At 53.1% G+C, this 22,953-nt stretch overlaps 1 protein-coding gene across 2 annotated transcripts; it reads right to left on the reverse strand.

Annotated features, from left to right (window-relative positions):
* Positions 1–1,776: 1,776 nt before the first annotated feature.
* Positions 1,777–15,862, reverse strand: ITIH3 (inter-alpha-trypsin inhibitor heavy chain 3). 2 transcript variants are annotated; one of them, XM_061396701.1, is made up of 22 exons: positions 15,577–15,862; positions 14,908–14,928; positions 13,767–13,933; positions 13,573–13,677; positions 13,157–13,319; positions 12,512–12,625; positions 11,364–11,489; positions 10,944–11,060; positions 10,577–10,745; positions 9,866–9,991; positions 9,423–9,604; positions 7,532–7,717; positions 7,271–7,410; positions 6,447–6,601; positions 5,813–5,830; positions 4,736–4,759; positions 4,467–4,502; positions 4,193–4,306; positions 3,500–3,704; positions 2,642–2,814; positions 2,338–2,449; positions 1,777–2,022 (listed from the first exon to the last, which is right to left on the reverse strand). In XM_061396701.1, exons 1-22 carry the CDS (start codon positions 15,667–15,669, stop codon positions 1,893–1,895), a joined length of 2,676 nt encoding a protein of 891 aa, XP_061252685.1. In that variant the 5' UTR covers positions 15,670–15,862; the 3' UTR covers positions 1,777–1,892. The 2 variants fall into 2 exon arrangements, with proteins under 2 accessions (XP_061252685.1, XP_061252686.1); XM_061396702.1 differs by lacking the exon at positions 1,777–2,022 and having other exon boundaries at positions 2,344–2,444.
* Between the last annotated feature and the right edge of the window lie 7,091 nt (positions 15,863–22,953).

Here is a 22,953-nt window from a genome sequence, read left to right on the forward strand (position 1 = left end):
GGGAACAGGCCCAGGCCAGTGCCGGCTGCACACACCTCGCCATGGAGTTCTGCTGCTATCCTGAAAGCTCGGGGAGCTATCAAAGGCCGTAGGCAGGGACAGACCCAGCCAGAATGACGTGGGACTGGGGAGAAAACAGTCTGCCTAGTCCTGGCCTCTGTCAAGAAACCCCCTAATTATGTGTTGGAAGAGGGGGCAGAATTCGGGCTGGGGAAGTCTTCCTGCCTTTCTTCCAACCCCCTGGACTTGGTCATCAGTGGGAGCAGCAGGACAAATATAGGTGTCTCAGGAGGACCAGAAACCACCATGCTGATGCCTCTTTACATGCTCCATCTGGCAGGACCCTTCTTCCCATTTCACAAATGTGAATACTGACCTCAAGATAACTGGTTTAAAGCTGCATGGCTTCTCAGCCAATTTGGGACTGAATGAGTGGTAGGGTCTGCCCACTTCAGGGTGTCCCATTCCAGGTTGGGCCCTTCTGCCAGCCCAGCCCAGGCCTCTGCTACATTCAGTCTGGAGCTGTGTCTCATGTCACCCTCTCACCAGAGCAGTGACAGTGCCTGGGGAGCTCTTCTGGGGATGGATGTTTCACCCTGGGTTGGGCCCTGGGCCAGCTGTGTTCCAGCTCAGACAGAAGGGCCCCTGGCGTGGGAGGCAGCCGAACTTCCTGGTCACCCACAGCCAGACCCAACCCCAGCAGCCCCAATGGCTTTAGAGACCCTTCCCAACCTGGCTGCAACCTCCTCCAGTTTTACTGCTTCCCCCGCACCACTTCAGCGGGGTACCCTCCACCCTGCATACCCTCCACCCCTCAGGCAGCGAGAACAGCAGGAGCTGAGGGTCTGGGGAAGGAGGGATTATGTTGCAGAACTGAAAGCAGTCTGTGTGTCTGGAATCCAGACTGAAAGGAAACCCCTGGTATGCGGGGCTGATGAAACTGGCGGGACAACAGGGAGGACTTTTGTCTTTGTCTCAAGAATCCTAGGTGGGAGATGTCATTTATAGGGTTTCAGGCAGCAAGTGATGACCAGTCCTGCTCTGTAAAAGAGCTCTCTCTGGGAGCAGGAAGGCCAGGCAGGGAAAGGTGCTGTTGCTCAGGTGGAAGAGGCTTGTCCAGGCTGACAGCCTGCAGAGCCGCTTCTCTAGGAACCTCTGTCTGACCCCTACCCCACTCGGGACTTACAGGGTGCAGCAGCAGGTGGTCACCGTAAGGAATGATTGGAAGATCCCAGGAATCCCCAGTGAAGCTGAAGACAAACTGGAGCACCCATGCAAACAGGAACTGAGTTACTAAGCTGTGTGCCCCCAGTTCCTAGCCCGAAATGTTGGGCTTAGCTGCTGAATGGATGGATTGTGGAGGGGTGGGCAGGTGGATGAGCCAGTGGATGGATGGTGAGATGATCAGAGAGTGGAGAGATGGATGGCACAATTAGTGGCAGGCTGAATCCGCCTTGGAGCATCTCTGCTCCTGTATCATAGAACAAGCTTCAGCCCTGATAAGAGCTCCTGAGCCAGGGACCCTTGACTTTTCCTCCATCCTTCCTAAACCCTGAAAGGCAGTCAGTCCTTCCTGACTTCTCAGAGGCCCTTTGTTGCGTAATCGATTATTTTTTTCCTTCCCCCACTGTCCTGTGTTTGACTCCTGTAGTAACCCCCCAACCAGCTGCATTGATGGAGAGGCCCAGGAAGTTGCCTTCCTAGCAGCCAACCCTTCCTTCGAGCTGCCTGTTCCTGGAGCAGGGGCTGATGGAAGCAGGCAGAGGCTGGGGGCAGTCCAGTTCCTTCTTGGCCTTTATTGTCACAGCCTTTTATCACGCCCCACTCTGTGCCTCTGTTCCAGATGCCAGGCAGGCTGGGCTGGCCATCTCAGCAGGAGTTGGCGTATCAACTCAGAACAGGTTGGGGACAATGTAGTCTCTGTGGATGCCGTCGATCAGCCCTTGCCCATTGTTGTGGACGAACCAGCAGGCAACATTCCTGCCGACGCTGATGTCCTTCCTATAGTCCTTCTGGGAGCCCCTGAAAGAAAGGAGAGAGAGGCTGTGATGTGCAGGGTAGGCAAGATGGCCACGTTCATGGACCTAAACTTGAAAGGGGGTGTGAACTTGCCAATTCTACGAGTCCAGACTCTGGTCAAGAGTGAGGTCATGTGGTTACTCCTTCTAGGGGGCCAGATTTGGCTTTTTCCTGATTAGAGGGAGCCAAAAGCCCAGAGGGAAACAAGGGAATCCCATGGAAGACAAGAGCCAGCCAGGCTGATGTGCGTAGGTGGAGAGAGCTCTTCCCTCCTATCTCGTACCCGGCAGTCTGAGGACATCAGCAGGGTCCCCTCACCTGGTGACTGTCAGCTGATGGTTCTTCACCACCATTGTGGCATCTGGCTTTGTGGGGTCAGAGCCTGGGTGGACGTCAGACACTTGAAAGTCAAAGGGGTGGAAGAACTGTCCTAGGAATAAAAACATTCACACTGTCAACCCTACCTCCGCCATACGGGACAAGGCCACTGGCCTTCCAGGATTGTTGCAAAGGCTGGGTGGGGTGTTGAGTGCTGGGTCCAGGGTGACTAAGATGGCCCTTTCACGTGGCTTTTTCCCTCCACCATGTGGCCTGAACGACCTGAAGCTTTAAGATTTCATACCCAGCAGCCCATGTGTCTGTGCTGACATCCCACGACTGTTCACCACATAGAAGCCGAGGAAGTCATGGTGGGCAGGCTCTTTCTTCCACACCTGATGCAGGACAACCACAAAAGTAACCCCGTCTCCAAAGGAGACCACCATGTTCTTCTTCCTGTTGATCATCACAGATAGCCTAGAAGAGAAGAAAAGGTCAGCAGTGGGGCCCAGTGGCCATGATACCAGGCGTCTGAATCAAGGGCAGAGCAGGAAACATGACATCTGAGAGCACACAGACTCCAGAAACTGTCAGGGGTGTTGGAGAGAAGATGCTTATGGACAATGACTTCACCCTGCACTGAGTGGGTTCCTGCTACTCCGTAAGCAGACGAGGGGCTGTCCTGGGGGTCTGGAGACCTGGGATCAAGCCCCAGCTAGGCCACTGGGCTTCCTGTGTGACGTTGGGTAGGTTCTGCCCCTCTCTGAACCTCCATGGGACTAACACTGTAGCCCTGCCCACCCAGCTTGGGGGTGACCTGAAGGTGCAGGAGAGGCAGAGGAGTTTGAGAACAAGTGAGCTCAGCCAGAGCTGATGCACACAGGAATCTTTGTCATCATCAGCCTGCCAGGTCCACCTAATGCTTTTGTCCACACAGCCCTTCCTTCAAGTTGTCCTGTGAATTGTCCAGCCACCTATCTGTCTGCCTTTGGTGGGGAGCCCCAGGGTTGGGCTGGGGGCCACCATGTTCACCTTTCCCAGAGTGGGAGCTGAGGCCACTGGTCTCTCCTGTTAACCCCGTGGATCTTCTGGGATTTGTTCAAATTCCCCCTAAGACCCTCGCACTCCATCACCCCTCAGAGACCCAGCAGCAGGGCTTTACCCGTCCTGTGTGACCATGACTGTGTCCAGCCAGCTGAACGTGCTCAGTGAGTCCCCATTCCACAGGGTGATATTCTCCCGTGTCACCTCAATCCGGAAGTCCATCTGAGCACTGGCAATGCCCAGTTTGCCAAAGTAAGTCCTTCTAGTCTGGGAATCTGAGCGGCCTGTCTTCTCACCAATGATCTGCCCGTTAACTGTGAGGCCTGCCAGATGGGTGGGGCAATGAGAGACCAGCAAGACCTAAGTCCAGACTGGTCTTTTAGGGTCACAGCTTCCCCTTCAGCCAGACCTCCTGAGGGATAACCCAGTGGGGGACCCAGGTCTCCCAGTTGACAGACCAGGATTTGAGAGCCAGTCCTATCTGTTCCTAGACATATTGGGATCACACTGGTGGCTGAGGGCCCACCTTGTGGAACTGCCCCTTGTCTGGGCCAGGGAGTGTTGTCCAGAGAAACACTATTCCTCACGCCCAGGGTGAGTCCTGCCCATAGGCCCAGGCAGGCCTTAACTCTAACCGTCTCCCCATTACCCCTGGCCCTGTGGCTGTGGATGGAATATGAAATCCCTACAGGATGGAATCTACCTTTAAAGATGGGTGCATTTGGGGCAGAGTGAGCCTGGCCCATGTGTCCACCCTGGGGGCTCCAGGCCGTCTCAGGAAGGGCCCCTGGCCCCAGTCCATGGCCCCCACCTGTGACAGGGTCCTGAATGAGGCGCAGCACTGTGCCTGGGTCTTCATCAATATTGAAGCAGATGGCATCATCCTTCTCTGGAATTTGGATGATGAAATGGGGGTCCCCATCCACTGAGAACACACAGAGAAGAGGCTGGCTCTCGGGATCTTTCACTGTTCCAGGGACCTCCCCTTGCCTCCTAGTCCCTGTGGGATGGACTCCTAGACAGGCAGGAGGCCTGCCTGAGGTCCTAGGCCCAGAGCCTCGACCTGGGGAAGCTGGGAAACTCACCGTAGTAGTAGGGTGTTTGGGGAGCCTGGTAGCTGGCTGTGGACGAAAGAGAGAGGGCTGAGCGAAACAAACAGGCCAGGGGAGGCACCAAGACCCCCACCCAGAGTTTGGTTCATGCCCCTCACCTTCAGGCTCCCTAATGCTCTTAACCTCCCCCCATCTCCTCAGGACCCCCCCAGCCATCTGCCTGTTCCAGAGAGCTGATTCAGGAAAGACTCCCGAGGGGAACCATGCAGGGCCGCGCTCTGTGGCAGCTGGCACATACTCACTCAGGTAAGCCATGGACGGGACCTCTGAAAAAAGAAGCCAAAGGGTAAGTGTGAGCAAGGTCTAGGGGGTTCCCTCCCCCGAACCCCAGGCCTTCTGCCTGTCTTGGGGCTGCTGTCCCCAGTGGGGCCCCAATGCTGACAGAGGTGGGAATGTGACCCCCTAAGTTTAGGCTTCAGAAATGGGGTGCCCCCAAGTAATCCCTTTCTAGGGCTGGTGGTAGTAGGGGCCTAATGTTAATGCAGGGGATCGGCATTTCCAAGTGGCTAAAATAAAAGCCATTAGGTTATCAGTGTCTCTGTCACGAGCAATTCTGTCTGCCACCCTAAACTACAGTCCCGAGGCTGGAGTAGAATGAGGCTCACAGGTGACTGTTGTCCTCAGTAGCAAAACATGCACCGACATGCACCTACACACACACTCACACACACGTGCACCAGTGACTACATCTCACAGGGCTGTTCAGAGGGCAGAGCCGTGACCCAGTCGAAATACACTGTTTGGTTAGAACAGCCTGTGTGGATAGAGACAAGGCAGGCCGGTAGGGGCTGGGGACGTCCTGCCTGATGGTGTGGGGATGAGGTTCCAGTTCCATAATGAGACAAGCACAGACGGCTGTGAACTCCAGAGCCAGTGCCAAAACTAGGCTGCCTGGGCCAAAGTCCTGGCTGGGTCCCCTGCTGAACGAGTCCTTGAGCAAAGGAACTTAACTTCCCCATGCCTCAGTTTCCTCTCTGTAAAATGGGAACCGTAAGAGGCCTCCTTCAAAGCTTTGCTGTGGGGTTACTGAGTAACTAACTGAGTTACTCATTTTTGCAGGTCACAGAATACTTTCATCCCAATTGTCCCTCCTTGGGCAGGGGAAGCGCCCCCTTTGTCAGCTGATGAGAACCCTGAGGCTCAGAGTAAACAGAGCCCTGCCCTGGCCCCTGGTGAGTTGGCAGTAGAGCTGGGAGCTGAGCTCAGGTGTCCTGGTGGCCCCTTCCTGGGTGGTGGGTCCCCTGGGTGATTGGAAAGGCCTCCTTGGTCCTGTCTTGACCTCCTCCTGGGAAACTCATCAGCCGCTGGCTGAAGCTCACCTTCTGCATCCAGAGGCCCTGCAAGGGAGGAAGAGGAGACCATGGGGTTGGAGGCCACAGAACCCCAGTGTCAGGGCCCTAGTGACTGACTCACTGCCTGGCCGGCCAGCCATGGGCCATGTGTGCCCCCACAGGAAGCAGGAGCTCCTGGAGGCAGAGGCCTGGCCCAGACTGGCTCTTTACCTCCCATATCTCCCAGTGCCAATTGCAGGGACCCTCAGGACACTGCACTCATGGCGTTTGGTTGACCAGGCCTGGTCCCAGCCTCCAGCTCTCATGGCCTCTTACTCTCACAATCCCCAGGTGCTGGCTCCAGGCTGAACTTTTAGGTCGGAAGTGCTTCGTCTTATCTAACAACACTTCCATGCTGCAACCTCAGTCCTTTTCCTAGAAATGATCCTGGACACCCTGCCCCCTTTAGAGACTTCAAGGCTCTTCCTATTCATGCCTACATTCCACTAGTCACACTAATGGCTTCCCTCCCTCTATAACACCCTCCCCGGTCGTTGGCCAGTTTTCCTCTGATGCCTCCTAGACCTGCCTTTCTCAGCAGGCCCACTTCTTTTCAGGGCACCCAGGGTCAGGGGCCTGGAAGGAGGCATCCAAGTTGTGGCCCCCCACCGTCTGTGCCTACCTTCTCCGGGCTTGTTGGCAACGGCCGTCATGTTCTCGTTGTCCTCAGGCTTGGTCACCACCATGGAGGTCAGCGGAGTCACGAAGTGGTACTTGAGGGACAGCTCCAAGGCCTGGGCCGTGAGATTCTCCTTCTCCTCACCCTGGGCATTCTTGCTGTGGGGACGGGCAGGGTGGGAGGGTCAGCCCAAGACCCCCTCCACCTCTCCCAATGGGTGTCCCCTAGGATGGAGCCCACTAGCAGTCAGAGAAAATGGTTTCATCGGCTCCCTGGGATAGATGGACCTGCCCTGATTCCTCTCTGGGCCTGTTTCTCCAGGTGAAAACCACAAGGGGCTCAACATGGCCACAGCCAGTCGGTCACCATGGTGTTCACATGCTGAGTGCCAGCATCTTTCCCAGCCAATCCAGCCCAACAGAAGGCTGACACGGCCCCCTCGCATGGCCAAGCTCTGCCCCCTGGGGCTGAGGGCTGGGGTCTCAGCCTTCCGTTATGTTCCTCCTCAGCATCTCTGCAGACCCGTGCTGGGTGTGGGGGACAGGATGTCAAGGCTCATCCCTGCCCTCAAGATGCTCCCAGGCTCCTGCCTGAGCCCCCCATCACAGACCCTCTCTGCTTCAGGAAAAACAGGCCATGGGGGCCTGGCCAAGAGAAGGATTGGGCAGCTGCAGTGGGCATGGAGGTGCACGTCGCAAGGTGAAAGTTTCCTCCTCTTGGGCTCTCCTGGAGCATAGCCAGCATGGGGGGTGGTGCACAGGTAGGTGCTGAGGCAAGGCTGGGGGTCAGGGCAGGGCCTCGCTGTGTGAGGGGTGGGCTAGGGTCACCGTTTGTCCAGCAGCTGCTCGATGGTGAGGTAGGCCCAGAGCCGCTCAATGTAGTCCCCAAAAATGTAGTCCCGCTCCTGCAGGGCCTTCTCCATCTCCTTCATGTCCACTTCCTCAGTGAAGGTCAGGTCGTTGATGGCCTGGGATGGGGGTGGGAGGAGGCGAGAGGCTAGTGTCCTGGAGCCAGGTGGGCCTGGTTCAGAGGCTGCATCGGTAGGTCCCCCACCCCCAGCACACAAGAAGGCCCCCGGCTCAGCTTACCCCGTGGCCTTTCACAGCTGCCTTAAAGCTGTTCATGTCCTCATCCGCCAGGCGCCCAGCTACCACAATCTCAGAGCCATCATAGAAGTGCTGGTAACTGTTCTGGGTGAGGTCCAGGATGGCATTCTGAGGGTACTCTACCTCCACGCCTGTCAGCAGTGGGTTGGCCACCTCCTCATAGAAGCCCTAGAGTTCAGATGGGGGCCCTGATCATCTCAGGCCACCAGTGCAGGCAGGGAGGGGACAGGGTGGGCAGGTTCCCACTGGTGCTTCTGCAGGTGGCTGGATCTCTCAAGCTAGGCCAGTCCAGCTCCTGATCTCCACTTCCACCTGGCCCTGACTGTGTCCTTCAGTTTGGGGAACCTCCTCCTCAATGCCCCCGCCATCCCAATTAGAGACTGGGAAGAATAGAAAAGGAAAGGACAGAGTTCTTGACACATAGGATTCAAGAAATGTTTGTTTGTTGAAATGAAAGTAAAAAGGAGAAGAGGAAGAGTGGAGGCTGACTAGAGAAGCTGACGTGGAGTGAGAGCGTGGAGACCAGGAGACTCAGGAGGAAGGCCGGGGGCTCCACTGCAGAGGTGGAGAGGCACTGCCTGTGCTGGGGAGGAGAGGGGCTACCAGATTTAGCAAATGAAAATGCAGGGCATGACTTACATTTGAATAACAGGTAAGTGACAGGTTACTTTTTAGTATAAGTACAGCTGTCATAGGGACACATTTTGTAACCCCAAAATACACAGGTGAAAATCCTTACTCCCGTGCTTCAGGACATGACCTTAAATTTGGAGAAAAGCTCTTTACAGAGATCAAGTTAAAATGAGTTGTTTAGGATGGACTCCAATCCAGTATGACTGGTGTCCTTGAAAGAGGGAAATTTGGACCCAGAGGCAGACATGCCCACAGAGAAAATGATATGAAGATATACAAGGAGAAAATGGCCATTGACAGGCCAAGGAGAGAGGTCTAGAGTAGAGCCTTCCCTCCTAGCTCTCACAAGGAACCAACCCTGCCAGCATCTTGATCTTGGACATCCAGCCTCTACACATATGAGACAATAAATGTCTGCTGTGGAAGCCACCCAGGGAGGGCTTCCCGGATGGCTCAGATGGTAAAGAATCCACCTGAAATACAGGAGATCCAAGTTCGACCCCTGGGTCGGGAAGATACCCTGGAGAAGGGATGGCAGCCCACTCCAGTATTCTTGCCTGGAGAATTCCATGGACAGAGAAGCCTGACAGGCTACAGCCCATGGGGTCACAAACAGTCGGACACAACTGAGCAACCACCACTAACAATGGCCTGTGGAAGCCGCCCGGGTATGGTAATTTATTAAGGCAGCACTAGCAAACTAAATGTGGGGCTTCTTAGGTGGAACTAGTGGTAAAGAACCCTCCTGCCAATGCAGGAGACGTAAGAGACAGGGGTTCAATCCCTGGGTTAAAAGATCCCCTGGAGTAGGGTGTGGCAACCCCCTCCAGTATTCCTTCCTGGAGACTCCCATGGACAGAAGAGCCTGGTGGGCTAGAGTCCATAGCGTCACACAGAGTCAGACATGACTGGAGCAACTTAACACAGCACAGCAAACTAAGTACAGTGTCCTGTTCAGTGTTTGGAGCATGCTTGCTAAAAAATTATTCGTTGTTTATGAGAAGTTCCTATTTAACTGGAGGTCTTAGATCTGATATGGCAGTTCTACGGAGGAAGCAGGTCTGTTCTGTGCAGCCTGTGGACAAAATCAGAACCTGTACTGATGGGTAAGAGGTGACCAGAGAGAGATTTCAACCCGAGAGGAAGTTCTTTCTAAGAACTTAAATCGTCACACAGTGGAACAGCTTCTTGAGGAAGTAGTGAGCTCCCCATTCCCAGAGGGATATGAGGCAAGGCACACCTGCAACTGCAAGTTGGCATCGGAATCCTCATAAATGCGCCGGGCAAGCCCATGGTTCTCCAGGGCCATATTTTCCAGGAAGTTATAATTCAGATTGTTGCCAAAGCCCAAGTTATACAAGGGGAACTTGCCGCCAATGGCATTCCGCACATTCTCTTGGATTTTCTCAGGTCTGCTTTCACCTGCGGGAGAAGGAGGTATTTACGCTGCAGCCATAGCCCCAGCAACTGTCTGGACCAGCTCTGTCTGCAGAGATCTGACCCCTGCCTGTGCAGAGCTGGCAGAGTCATGGCCACAAGCCCTCAGTGAGCAGACACTGGGGCGAGCAGAGCCCTTCAGGGGCTCACAGATCACGGGGGACCCTGGGGAGAGCTGCCCAAGGTCGTGCAGCACGCTGGCTATAGCGCCAGGAGCGGCAGCCAGAGCCACACACGCGGCCTCACCCACATTGGCGTCCCCGTCGGTCAGCATGATGATAATGGAGGTGCTCCTCTCTGGGACTGTATGCTCCTCCCGGGCCTTGTTCAGCATACTGATGCCCCTCAGCAGTGCGTCATTGATGTTGGTCACTGGCACACAGACAGAGGCACCATGAGAGGGGATCCTCAGGGTGCCAGGGGGAGGCAGTCGAGACAACAGTCCCTGCTCATGTGCCCAAAGACCCTGCCTGCCTGTGCGCGGTGGTACTCAGTAAATATTGACTGGATGACTCAGTGAGTGATGAATGGATGACTTAGTCTTTCAAATGAGTAAGAGGACCAGCCTCTCAGGGCTGCTGCAAGGATAGATGCACATGGTGACTGTAAGAACACATTGTGATTGGAGAACAGTTAAATGGACTGCCAGCTCCTCTCACAGGGAGGAGTGGGGAGTAGTGTAGACGTCACTTGTCATCTTTCATATGAAACTGCCACGGATAAGAGTTCTCTGTGGCATTACCTTGTGGAGATCACAGGTTGGAAAGAAATGGGTTTCCCTAGACCACAGAGAAGACACCGCAATGTCAAGCCTGAGGACTCTCCATCCCACCTCTATCCACAGCTTGGATCTGCAGGGCCCAGACCAGCAAAGTCTCTGCTGCCAAGGCAGAAGGGAAACAGGCTGCTCAGGCAGAGAGGAACGGCAGGATGTAGCTCCCTCCCCTCTGTTCTTACTTCCTCGGTCTTGAATATCCATCACAAATTTACTGGCTTCCTGGATGTTCTCAGGAGTGGCTGGAACTAAACTGTCTTTCCAAGTGGTCACGTCTCCACTGAACAGAATGAAATTCAAGTAGTCATCCTGTTTGACATCCTCCAGAATTTTTAGGAGGGCATCCTTTGTCTGGGAAGGAGAAAGACAAGCAGACAAGAAGATATGTTCCTGGCCCAGGGCCCTGCCATCTGCAGGAAAAGAGGCTTTGTGCCTTTTAAAAATCCCGCCCTCCTTTCTTCTCTTTCACTGGAATATTAGCTTCATCCACTTTAAAAATATCTCCCTGTGTCTCCCATCCATCAGCCACTCTTGCACCAAGGAGAGTACCTGCTCCATTTTCCGACCGTGCATGGAGCCGCTGACGTCAATCACGAAGACCACGCTCTTGGGCACCACCGGAAGGCCTTGAGGTGCAAAGAAGTGCACAAAGTAGCCATTGACGATCTGGAAAGGGGAGAGGGAGACTGGAGACCAGTGGCCCTTCAGCAACCTCACATTGGCTACCCTTGAAAATAGAACCCAGACTTTTAGCAGCCCCAAATAAAGATGTCCTTTCTCTGCCTCCAGGGGGCACCACATAAAGGCTCTGGTCCGCCTGTGGTCCCCATGCCTTGCAGGAACTTCATGCTTGGGCTGAAGATCAAGGTTGTTTTACTAGATGAAGCTGCAGTCCCTCCACACATCAGCCCTCACCAGAGCAAAGTAGGGGATGGATCAGCCTGGCAGAGCCAGTTGGCAGGTACCTACTTGCACATTGGCGGGAGACTCTCTGTTCACATCATAGGTGATGATGAAATCTCCTTTGAGGAGGGAGTCTGTGCAGGTTGGGCAGGAACGCTGTTGGTCCAAGCTGGGTTTGAAGGACACATGGCCCTGAGGGAGGGTGATGGAGGGCCTCTGTCAGCTTGGGCAGGGCCTGCCCTCTGCAGACCTCAGCCTGGGGCTGCCCTGGGCACTCAGCAAAGTGCCTGAGTCCTGCCGCCCTCTGGGGTACTCTGGCCTTCCTGAGCACCTCTCTCCGCCTCGGAGATCAGGAGCCCCTTGGAGGCTAGAGGCCTTATCTGAGCCAGGCTTTCACTCTCCTGGTTCTCTGGGCCTCACAAGTCCCTTAGCTCTGTCTGCACCTAGAAGCCACTTAGGGAGGAGAATTCTGCACTATGAAAAGGAACTTCTCATTGGGTGACACTGTGTGCTTTTTGTCAAGAGGAGCAAGGAAGGAGCAGAGTAGAGAGTGAGGAGGGGGCCCTGGGCGGGGACACCGCCTGCAGAGGTCACCAGCCCTCTTGAGAGTGTGCTCCTCGAGCCTCGCCCTGGGAGTCCTGACTGAGGTTTGCTGTCCATGTAAACATGTATTCATCCACTACCCACGATCAGCAAGACCCCTGGAATTGCTGGGGACCTTGGGGTCCAGAGCCAACCATGAGCACCAAGAATGAATTTCCCTTTCTTTCACCACTCATGTGGAGTCAGATCTGAAAAACTCCCTCAGGTCTCTGTCTCCTTCTCTGTAAAACAGGGACCAGCAGCCTGCCCTACCTTCCCGAAGTGAAACAGGATCAGGCTTCATAAATGGTTTCCCTGTCCCCTCCCCAGTGCAGTTGAGACCCCAGTTCCTCTGGCAGGTCATCACCAGCAAACAGCCCCCTGCCTCCAGCATCCTGACTCCTGACCCAGGTGGCCTAGGAGAAAGGGGATGTTACAGACTTCTCCCCCTCCCTGACCCCCGCCTCATACCTACACACACACACACACACACACACACACACACACTCTCTCTCTCTCTCTCTCTGTCTCTCCCTTGCATCTGTCAAACCCCCAGGTTCAAACTCACCTTGCTAGACTCAGTGTTCCTGCCCCTGCTCCCTCCCCCCAGGCCCCAGAGGCATCTATACCACCTTTTTCCCTGAGAAGGACTTGGTGAGGGCGCTGCCCAAGAGGTCATTGGTGATGAACGAGGCTTCAGCATCCAGGGTGCTGATGCCCTGTGGCTCGAAGATGTCTACCGTGATCTGAAATGGCCAAGTGTCACGGGATGTCACTTAGTGACAGTGCTGAGCCCAGCCTCCAGGACAACAAGGGTGGGGTCAGTGTGGCGCAGGGACCAGCCACTAGGACAACTCTGTGACGCCCAAGCCTGCTGCCTCCCAGCAAGGAGATGACCACATGGGTTTGCAGCTGGGTACTCTGACCCCAAAGCTCTTCCACTCCCTGCCATATGGTGCCCCAGAGTCTACCACTAAAAGCATTTCCTTTGGCTTTGTACTCTGATGTAGGTAAAAATGCCCAAGTAACCAGTTACCAGCATTACAGAAACACTTGGTGATGTTGCCCTCAAGGGCCCAGCACCCAACCCGGATAGTCCAGGTACAGTCTGGCCTCCTCCCTTTGGCCCAAGTGCTGTGGGCAGCACCACTGTAATTCCCCCAGGCCTCCTTGGCCAGTTGCTGGGGCCTGGGCTCCTATACTCCTCCTGTGGGCTCTGCCCAGGGCTCTTTCTGGCACCCCATCCCCTCAGGGGCTACAAGCGAGTGGCCAGTTACCTCAAAGTGCTTGACCAGTTGCTTGGGCTGGACCTTGAGGTACATCTCGTACTTGCCCTTATGCCTCTTGAGCAGCTCCTCGTAGGTTAGCTCAAAAGTGACCTTGCTGCCTGCAGCCACATTGACTGAGACCGTGAATTTCTCCAGCTTCCGCCCAGAGGCCCTGAATGGGGATGAAAAACAATGACTGCCCCAGAAAGAGCACAGCCCCCTGCTTCCTGGGCCTCTGGTTTCCCCCTGGGAGAGCCCCCTACCCACACTGAGCCTTGGTTGCCTCAACTTCAAAGTAAGATAACGTTGTAAGAATTACAGCACATTTTGCCAGGTAATAATAATAGCTGCTGTTCTTTTGTTAGTGTCTCTGAGGGCCCTCACAGCCCTGACATTCTCCCCAAGGCCTGGGGGTCCACACTTACTTGACCAGGCCAGCTGTCTTGCCCTGGGACACGGCCTTCTCATATTGCTTCTTGGCAACTTCCTTCTCCTTGACCTTTCCCGGGTAGGTAACACCATCGATGGTCCTGCAGAGATAGAGAGTTGGGGAAGGAGGGGCTCAGGCTGAGCCAGACTCCCCTCCCTGCCCAGAGCCAGAAGCTGTGGTGACACCCACAAGGTGAAGTTGGTGATGAAGGCTGTCTTGGGCAGCTCCACATCGAAGGACACCTCCTTGGCTGTGTTTGCGTGGTTGACGGCCCTGGTGGTGACGACATTGTGAGCGAAGCGGGAGGTCACCTTGCAGTTGACCTTGGTGCTGTAGACTTCGATGCCATCGACCGCCTGAGGGAGAGGGACAGTGTATCAGCGGACTGTGACCAGCCAGCCCGAGGCCCCTGGAAACCAGGACCTCCTCCTGGCTGCTCCCCTTCAAGCTCCCCTTTGTGGGCTACAAAGCTCCTGCCTGGTAAGTGGCCCCTCCAGTCTCCCAGTCACACACGTCAGAAGCCTGGGCAGTATCTTTGGTCGCTACCTTTAATTGGCCACCACTGTTGTGATGGCTGCTCTGCCTCCTTAGCTCTATAACCTGGTTTACATGCAGCTGTAGCCAGTGAGATGGTGTAAAAACTCAAATTTGACCTGTCCTTCTCCTGTTTAAAGTCCTTCTATTCTCCCTACCACCCCCAGGACAGCCTTCCCCATGGCTCTGGGGGCCGCTGGGCAGGTCCTGCCTCCTCTGCTCAGTCCATGTCCCTACCATGCTGGCTCCTAGCTCTTCCCGCTCATCTTCCAGAGCTCAGCTTAGAAAGAGCATGTCCACACACACTCCATTCTGCTCCCTGTGTCCTTTGATAGCTGCCTGGTTCTGTCTCCCAAATAGGCCCTTATTTCCTGCACCAAGGGCGATGCATGGGGAGGGCCTTCGTGCCCCCCAGCACCCTCTTTCCAACGGGATGATGGGCCAAGGGATGTTCTAGGGAGACATCTGGATTGAACATGGATATAAAGATGCTTCGCGAAGGCATCACAGGGTCATTCACTGTGTGTCTCTTGCCCCATGCATGGGGTCTGATAAATACTCGGTAAGCGTTTGTGGGAAGAAGGACCCGTGGAAGGGTGGTCCTCCATTGCATCAGCGAGTCTGAGGGGCATGGTTCCCTGGAGCTTTCTCCCAGGGCTCAGGAGGCAGCAGGGGTCGGCCAGGGCAGGGGGCCATGAGGGAGTTTGCCAGCTGGAGGGACCTTCCCCTGTCGCCCACTTCCTCCGCTGTTGGGCAACCAGCTCTGCCCTGCCCCATCTCTTGTGAAAGTTCTCACCCCTCCCGGGAGGCTCCGTTTCTGGAAAAAAACAAAGACAAACACAGGGGTCGGGCCAAGGCCAAGGCTACCGTGGCCTGGGTAGAGGCTGTGGGCTGAGGCCAGGGTTCAGCAGTGACCACCTCCCCCAGTACCTACACACACCTTGAGGTGCCTCCGGATGGAGGACCCACCCAGAGCCACATGTCAGAGTAGAAAGGGCTCTGAGTAGATGGAGAGACTGAGGTCCGGGGGAAGGTCTAGGGAAGCGTGTCAGGGAGGGCCAAAGTCAGTGCTCTCCCCCTGCACCATATACCCCGACTCATTCTGCCCCTCCCTAGGCCCCAGGCCTCCAGACCCCACCACCACTGTACCCCATGCAGCTCAGCCTGGCCATTCCTAGAGGCCTCTCCCCTTGTCTATATATGAACCCCAGAGCCCCTCAGTGAGGTGAGCTGATCGTGGTGCATCACCCACCTGACAAGTCAGCAAACAGAGGCCCAAGAGATTTAAGCTCCCCCGGGGAAGCTGTCTCATCAGATTTGACAGCAGGTCTGGGGCCCAGGTCCCCCTATACCCTGCCCTATTCCTTGCAGCTCACTGCCCAGCCTCTGCCTCCTCCTCATTCTACAGAGGACTGCCCAGTGTGGCCTCCCTGCCTGCCTATTGGTGAATAATGGGCAGACTTACCCCAAGCAGCAGGGATGGGTTTCTAGGGAAGCCAGAGACTGCCAAGCCGGAGAGCAGGGCCAAGATGAGGTAGGGCCACTGAGCCAACGCCATTGCTGGGCATGCTGGCCTGGCCCCGGGCTCCTTATATGAGCAAGCCTGATGTTTTCCCAAGTGGGGTCATCGACCTGCATCGGGGGCGGGAGAGCAGGGGGTGGGAGGGGCAGGAGGCGGGAGGTTCCCCTGGGGAAGCTGGGCATGGGTGGAGTGATGGGCCTGGATCTACCTGTACCAAGGTAACTCGGTGGGTATCATCCACAGTGTTAGGGCTTCACACCCAGTGGCCGTGGGACACGGAGCCCCATGGGGAAGCCAGAAGTATTGTGTTGACAAACGGGCCCAGAGACCCTCTGGGAGGGGGTGATGATGATGGAATATGGACTCACATTTAAAACAAAAGGCATCTCAGCATTGTCACCACATCATGGGCACAGCCTCTGGTCTGGCCTCCTGGATCACAGTTATCTCACCTCCCTTCTCCAGGGCCCAAAACCAGACTTATCAGGTCCAGGGCCCAAAACCAGACTTACCACCCTGAGACTCAGATCTCCATGGCTGACTCCTTCCTCATTACCCTCTATGATTCCTGTGCCCCTTGGGAAAGACAATCCCCGAGTCCTGTGATCCAGCTCCAAGTTGCTTTCTGAAGGTAACTTTTCCCACCTTCCACTTCTCTGTACCTCACATCTCTTCTCTCTGTCCCTCCAAATGTCTTCTTCCTTTTTTGTCCCCTAGCTGAGCACAGACAGCCCTGCTCCAGGCTCCAAGCTCCCAAAGGGCCTACATTCTACTGTTAATGTTTGGTTGAGGTTCGCATGTTTGGATCTGATCACTGTCTCTAGACTCTGAGCACCTGGAGGACCAGGCCATGTGTCGTGTTCCTCCCTGTGTTCTCAGTCTGACCAGGAACTCAGCTGCCCTTGGCCCTTTGGAGGATCATTCTTCCAGAAGTCCCCAGTGAGGCTGGAGTTGTGGTCCAGGACCATGGCAGCCTCAGAGGCACGGTCTTAGTGCCTCCCAGTGGGGGCTGGGTCCTTCTGGGCCATCCCAGAGCCCTGCCAGCCCCTAGACCTTCCAGAGTGGCCATCATGTGCTGGCCATACTTTTCTGAACAAAATGACCCAGTGACCCTCCCACTTGGCCACCACTGAGCAGAGATAATGAGAATGCCTAGTCACAGGATAGCTCATGTATGGATCAGACTATGGTCCTGACTGAAAGCCAAGACTTCATTTGACTGTGGTATGTACAGAGAGAGTTGACTCCTGGGGGCAGAGAAATGGAGTGAGGAAACAGAAGCTAGGAGGCAGCAGAAGCCACAAGGAAAGAGGGGACTAGTGACTGGAAATGGCAGCAGCCACAGAAGCAAAGACAGAGAGTTGCCACCTTAGCAAAATGATGGTAGATCAACAAAGGGAACTGCTGATGCCTGGCTGGGGGTCCCTGCTCTCCTCCGGCCTCTTGAATTCTTATAGTGACCCCTACTACCACCAGGCACCCAGCTCTGGGCTGACACCTGGGAGCAGAAAGAAGAAGGGCCCTTCCACATGGTTCATGCAATCACCTTCAGTGTCTGCAGTCACTGACCGCTAGGCCCTGGGGCTGTGGCAGAACTGTTGTCCTGCCAGCATTGCCCAGCAGCCCCTCCTCATGCCCGCCCCCAGCCCCTTTCCTCCAGGCTGCCGCCTCATCCCTCACTACTTAGAGCTTTGTGGGAGGAACAACTCATAATAGGAAATTCTGAGGTTGCTCAAGAGGCCCCTGAGGGACATCTGGGGACTTGAGGGAGCCAGAGTCATTAGACAGAATTTGGAATTAAATGGAATCTAAGACATCTTCAGGTTCACCCTATTTCTACTCTATAGGATGGGAAAAAGAGGCCCTAGTTAGGCAGGGCTTTGCTCAGGATGACCAGCCAGCTGGCAGGCCATGGCCCTCCCTTAAGAAGCCCAGAATACTCCAAACAGTGGGCTAGGCTCTGAACCTTCACGGGCTGTCCCTCAGGGCTCTATGTCCCTGGGCCTGGGGCAGCCCTGGGCCTCAGCCTCTGTGCTGTCAATCTGAGTCCTCATTTGGGGCAGGAACCAGACAGAAGACCAGAAAAACAGCAATGCTCTGGAAAGAAGGGAGTAGAGGCCCATCACACTTTGCCAGAAGGGCCAGTGGCTCCCCAAAGTACAAGGTCATCTCCCCACACCCTGTAATGTCACATTTCAACTGGGCCCCCAGACAAAGCCAGGAAAGAAATTCTGAAGGGGTCATTCCAGGCCCCATTGTGAGGAGTCAGTGGGCTGCTATTCATGAAGTCAGAGCTTCTGGGCAGTGGCTGTCTCTGCTTTGGGGAGATTTGCCTGCTCCCAGAAGTGCCAACCCCCAGCTGGGAAATCCAGTGGAGGGTGGAGGCCTGGGAACTGCTTCCTGAGGCCCTGACTGCAGTGAGTGAGCCTCTAGTTCCTGGCAGGACTTCTTCAGGACTCCAAGTCCATATATTATATATAAATATATTTTTTCACATGTTCATGGTAAGTAATACTTAGAAAGATCTAGATCTGGAGTGGCAGCTGCGTGGTGCTGGAGCGACTTTGAGGAGATACCCCACTTCCACGGGCAAAGGAGAAGTCTCAGCAAGATGGTAAGGAGGGGTGAAATCACGAAATCACATTTAGAATCAAACCCCATACCCACCAGAGACCCTCAGAGGGCTCAAACAAACCTTGGGCGCACCAGGACCCAGAGACCCGACAGAGACTAAGACAGAACTGTGTTTGAGTGTCTCCTGTGGGTGCAGGTCAGCAGTGGACTGCTGCAGGGGCAGGGGCTCTGGGTGCAGTAGACCTGGGTCTGGCATAAGTCCTCCTGGAGGAGGTCACCATTAACCCCACCATAGAGCCACCAGAGCTTACACAGGACTGGGGAGACAGAGTCATGGAGCACACAAACACAACCGTGTGCACACCAGGACCCAGGAGGAAGGAGCAGTGATCCCACAGGAGACTGACCCAGACTCGCCCGTGAGTGTCCAGGAGCCTCCGGCGGAGGTGTGGGTCAGTGGTGGCCTGCTGCAGGCTGGGGGCCCTGAGTGCAGCAGTGCGTGCCTGGGACCTTTTGAAGGAGGTCACCATTATCTTCATTACCTCCACCATAGTTTGGCCTCAGGTCAAATAACATGGAGGGAACGCAGCCCCGCCCATCAACAGAAAATTGGATTCAAGATTTACTAAGCATGGCCCCACCCATCAGAACAAGACCCAGTTTCCTCTCAGTCAGTCTCTCCCATCAGGAAGCTTCCATAAGCCTCTTATCCTTCTCCATCAGAGGACAGAATGAATGAAAACCACAATCACAGAAAACTAACCAATCTGATCATATGGAACACAGCCTTGTCAAACTCAATGAAACTATGAGCCATGTCATGTGGGGCCACCCAAGATAGACGGGTCATGGTGGAAAGCTCTGACAAAATGTGGTCCACTGGAGAAGGGAATGGAAAACCACTTCAGTATTCTTGTCTTGAGAACCCCGTGAACAGTATTAAAATGGCAAAAAGATAGGACACTGGAAGATGAACTCCCCAGGTTGGTAGGTGTCCAATATGCTACTGGAAATCAGTGGAGAAATAACTCCAGAAAGAATGAAGAGACGGAGCCAAAGCAAAAACAACACCAGTTGTGGATATGACCGGTGATAGAAGTAAATTCCAATGCTGTAAAGAGCAATATTGCATAGGAACCTGCAATATTGTTAGGTCCACGAATCAAGGCAAATTGGAAGTGGTCAAACAGGAGATGGCAAGAGTGAATGTTGACATTTTAGGAATCAACTAAAATGGACTGGAATGGGTGAATTTAACTCGGAAGACCATTAAAGCTACTACTGTGGGCAAGAATTCCTTAGAAGAAATGGAGTAGCTATCATAGTCAACAAGAGTCTGAAATGCAGTACTTGGATGAAATCTCAAAAATGAAATGACAAAATGATCTCTGTTCATTTCCAAGGCAAACCATTCAATATCACAGTAATCCAAGTCTATGGCCTGACTAATAATGCTGAAGAAGTTGAACTTGAATGGTTCTATGAAGACCTACAAGACCTTTTAGAACTGACACCCAAAAAAGATGTCCTTTTCATTATAGGAGACTGGAATGCAAAAGTAGGAAGTCAAGAAATACTTGGAGTAACAGGCAAATTTGGCCTTGGAATACGGAATGAAGCAGGGCAAAGACTAATAGAGTTTTACCAAGAGAACACACTGGTCTTCGCAAACACCCTCTTCCAACAACACAAGAGAAGACTCTACACATGGACATCACCAGATGGTCAACACCGAAATCAGATTGATTATATTCTTTGCAGCCAAAGATGGAGAAGCTCTATACAGTCAGCAAAAACAAGACCAGGAGCTGACTGTGGCTCAGACCACGAACTCCTTATTGCCAAATTCAGACTTAAATGGAAGAAATAGGGAAAATGACTAAATCATTCAGGTATGACCTAAATCAAATCCCTTATGATTATACACTGAAAATGAGAAATAGATTCAAGGGATTAGATCTGATAGAGTGCCTGAAGAACTATGGACAGAGGTTCGTGACATTGTACAGGAGGCAGTGATCAAGACCATCACCAAGAAAAAGAAATGCAAAAAGGCAAAATGGCTGTCTGGGGAGGCCTTACAAATAGCTGTGAAAAGAAGAGAAGCAAAAACCAAAGGAGAAAAGGAAAGATATACCTATTTGATTTCAGAATTCCAAAGAATAGCAAGGAGAGATAAGAAAGCTTTCCTCAGTGATCAATGCAAAGAAATAGAGGAAAACAACAGAATGGGAAAGACTAGAGATCTCTTCAAGAAAATTAGAGATACCAAGGGAACATTTCATGCAAAGATGGGCACAATAAAGGACAGAAATGGTATGGACCTAACAGAAGCAGAAGATATTAAGAAGAGGTGGCAGGAATACACAAAAGAACTATACAAAAAAGATCTTCATGACCCAGATAACCACGATGCTGTGATCACTGACCTAGAGCCAGACATCCTGGAATGTGAAGTCAAGTGGGCCTTAGGAAGCATCACTATGAACAAAGCTAGTGGAGGTGGTGGAATTCCAGTTGAGCTATTTCAAATCCTGAAAGATGATGCTGTGAAAGTGTTGTACTCAATATGCCAGCAAATTTGGATAACTCAGCAGGGGCCACAGGACTGGAAAAGGTCAGTTTTCATTCCAATCCCAAAGAAAGGCAATGCCAAAGAATGCTCAAACTACCGCACAATTGCACTCATCTCCACATGCTAGTAAATACTCAAAATTCTCCAAGCCAGGCTTCAACAGCATGTGAACCATGAATTTCCAGATGCTCAAACTGGTTTTAGAAAAGGCAGAGGAACCAGAGATCAAATTGCCAACATCTGCTGGATCGTCAAAAAAGCAAGAGAATACCAGAAAAACATCTATTTCTGCTTTATTGACTATGCCAAAGTCTTTGACTGTGTGGATCACAACAAACTATGGAAAATTCTTTAAGAGATGGAAATAGCAGACCACCTTACCTGCCTCCTGAGAAATCTGTATGCAGGCCAGGAAGCAACAGTTAGAACTGGACATGGAACAACAGACTGGTTCCAAATAGGAAAAGGAGTACATCAAGGCTGTATATTTTCACCCTGCTTATTTAACTTATATGCAGGGTACATCATGAGAGTATATCATGCTTCCTTCAGTCCAGCATGAAGCACAAGCTGGAATCAAAATTGCCGGGAGAAATATCAATAACCTCAGATATGCAGATAACACCACCCTTATGGCAGAAAGCAAAGAACTAAAGAGCCTCTTTAGTGATGAAAGTGAAAAGATGAAAATGAAAGAGGAGAGTGAAAAAGTTGGCTCAAAACTCACATTCAGAAAAGTAAGATAATGGCATCTGGTCCCATCACTTCATGGCAAATAGATGGGGGAACAATGGAAACAATGACAGACTTTATTTTGGGGGGCTCCAAAATCATTACAGATGGTGACTGCAGCCATGAAAATAAAAGACACTTGGTGTTTGGAAGGAAAGTTATGACCAACCTAGACAGCATATTAAAAAGCAGAGACATTACTTTGCCAACAAAGGTCTGTCTAGTCAAAGCTGTTTTTTCCAGTAGTCATGTATGGATGTGAGAATTGGACTATAAAGCTGAGTGCCAAAGAATTGATGCTTTTGAACTGTGGTGTTGGAGAAGACTCTTGAGAGTCCCTTGGAGAGCAAGGAGATCCAGCCAGTCCATCCTAAGGAGATCAGTCCTGAGTGTTCATTGGAAGGACTGATGCTGAAGCTGAAACTCCTACGCTTCGGCCACCTGATGCAAAGAACTGATTCATTTGAAAAGACCCTGATGCTGGGAAAGATTGAAAGCGGGAGGAGAAGGGAATGACAGAGGATGAGATTGTTGGATGGCATCACCGACTCAATGGACATGAGTTTGAGTAAGCTCCGGGAGTTGGTGATGGACAGGAAGGCCTGGCGTGCTGCAGTCCATTCGGTCACAAAGAGTCGGACACAACTGAGCGACTGAACTGAACTGAACTCAGAAAGATCTAGAACAAACTTTGGCCATCAGCCGCCAGAAAATTTACATGGAGTGGTTAAGCACATAGATGCTGATGCCAGATAGAATCAGTTCAAATCCCAGTTCCACCACTTAAACCATGAGGGATTTGTGACAAGTTACCTAACCTCGGATATAAACAGTCATGACAAAAGTGTCCCCTAGGGCTGTTGGGAGCATGGAAGTGAAAGTATGTCAGTCAGTCGTGTCCAACTCTTAGCAACCCCCTGGAGTGCAGCCCGCCAGGCTCCTCTGTCCATGAGATTCTCCAGGCAAGAATACCAGAGTGAGTTGCCCTTCCCTTCTCCAGGGGATCTTCTCAACCCAAGGATTGAACCCAAGGTCTCCCGCTTTGCAGGGAAATTCTTTACCGTCTCAGTCACCAGGGAAGCCCTAGCGCTGTTGGGAGTATGTATATATTCAGTTAATTCAGCAAAGGCACTGAAAACAGCACGTGACTGCAGGAAGCACTGGGGCAGCTTTGGCCATTGTGGGTCATTCCTATACAATCCACCAGCGTGTCCTTTGGTCTCTGGACCAATAGGGGAAGCCATGTGCATGGGACACTCGGGCATTCAGAGGGCACAGGGCCAGACGGCTACAGAGAATGGGGGTGGGGGTGGAGGCAGAGTTGGTGCAGGCTCCCTCCCGGCCTCCAGGTCTGCTGTGACTCCTGAGCCCTTCTGAGGAGCAACATCTTGGGTTGCCTCCTTGCCATCCCGTGTTCCCCAAAAGCAGCCAGGCTGAGC

Source organism: Bos javanicus, chromosome 22 (assembly GCF_032452875.1).
Source record: "Bos javanicus breed banteng chromosome 22, ARS-OSU_banteng_1.0, whole genome shotgun sequence".
NCBI classification, from domain to species: Eukaryota; Metazoa; Chordata; class Mammalia; order Artiodactyla; family Bovidae; genus Bos; species Bos javanicus.

What these genes read in the sequence shown, in the direction of transcription:
- ITIH3 (XM_061396701.1), bottom strand. Translation starts at nt 15,669, where the DNA reads ATGGCGTTGGCTCAGTGGCCCTACCTCATCTTGGCCCTGCTCTCCGGC. An exon ending in AGTCTCCCGCCAATGTGCAA is followed by an intron (nt 11,061 to 11,363) that starts GTAGGTACCTGC and finishes TCCCCTTTCCAG; the next exon opens with ATCGTCAATGGCTACTTTGT. An exon ending in ATGCCAACTTGCAGTTGCAG is followed by an intron (nt 7,718 to 9,422) that starts GTGTGCCTTGCC and finishes TCTGAACTCTAG; the next exon opens with GGCTTCTATGAGGAGGTGGC.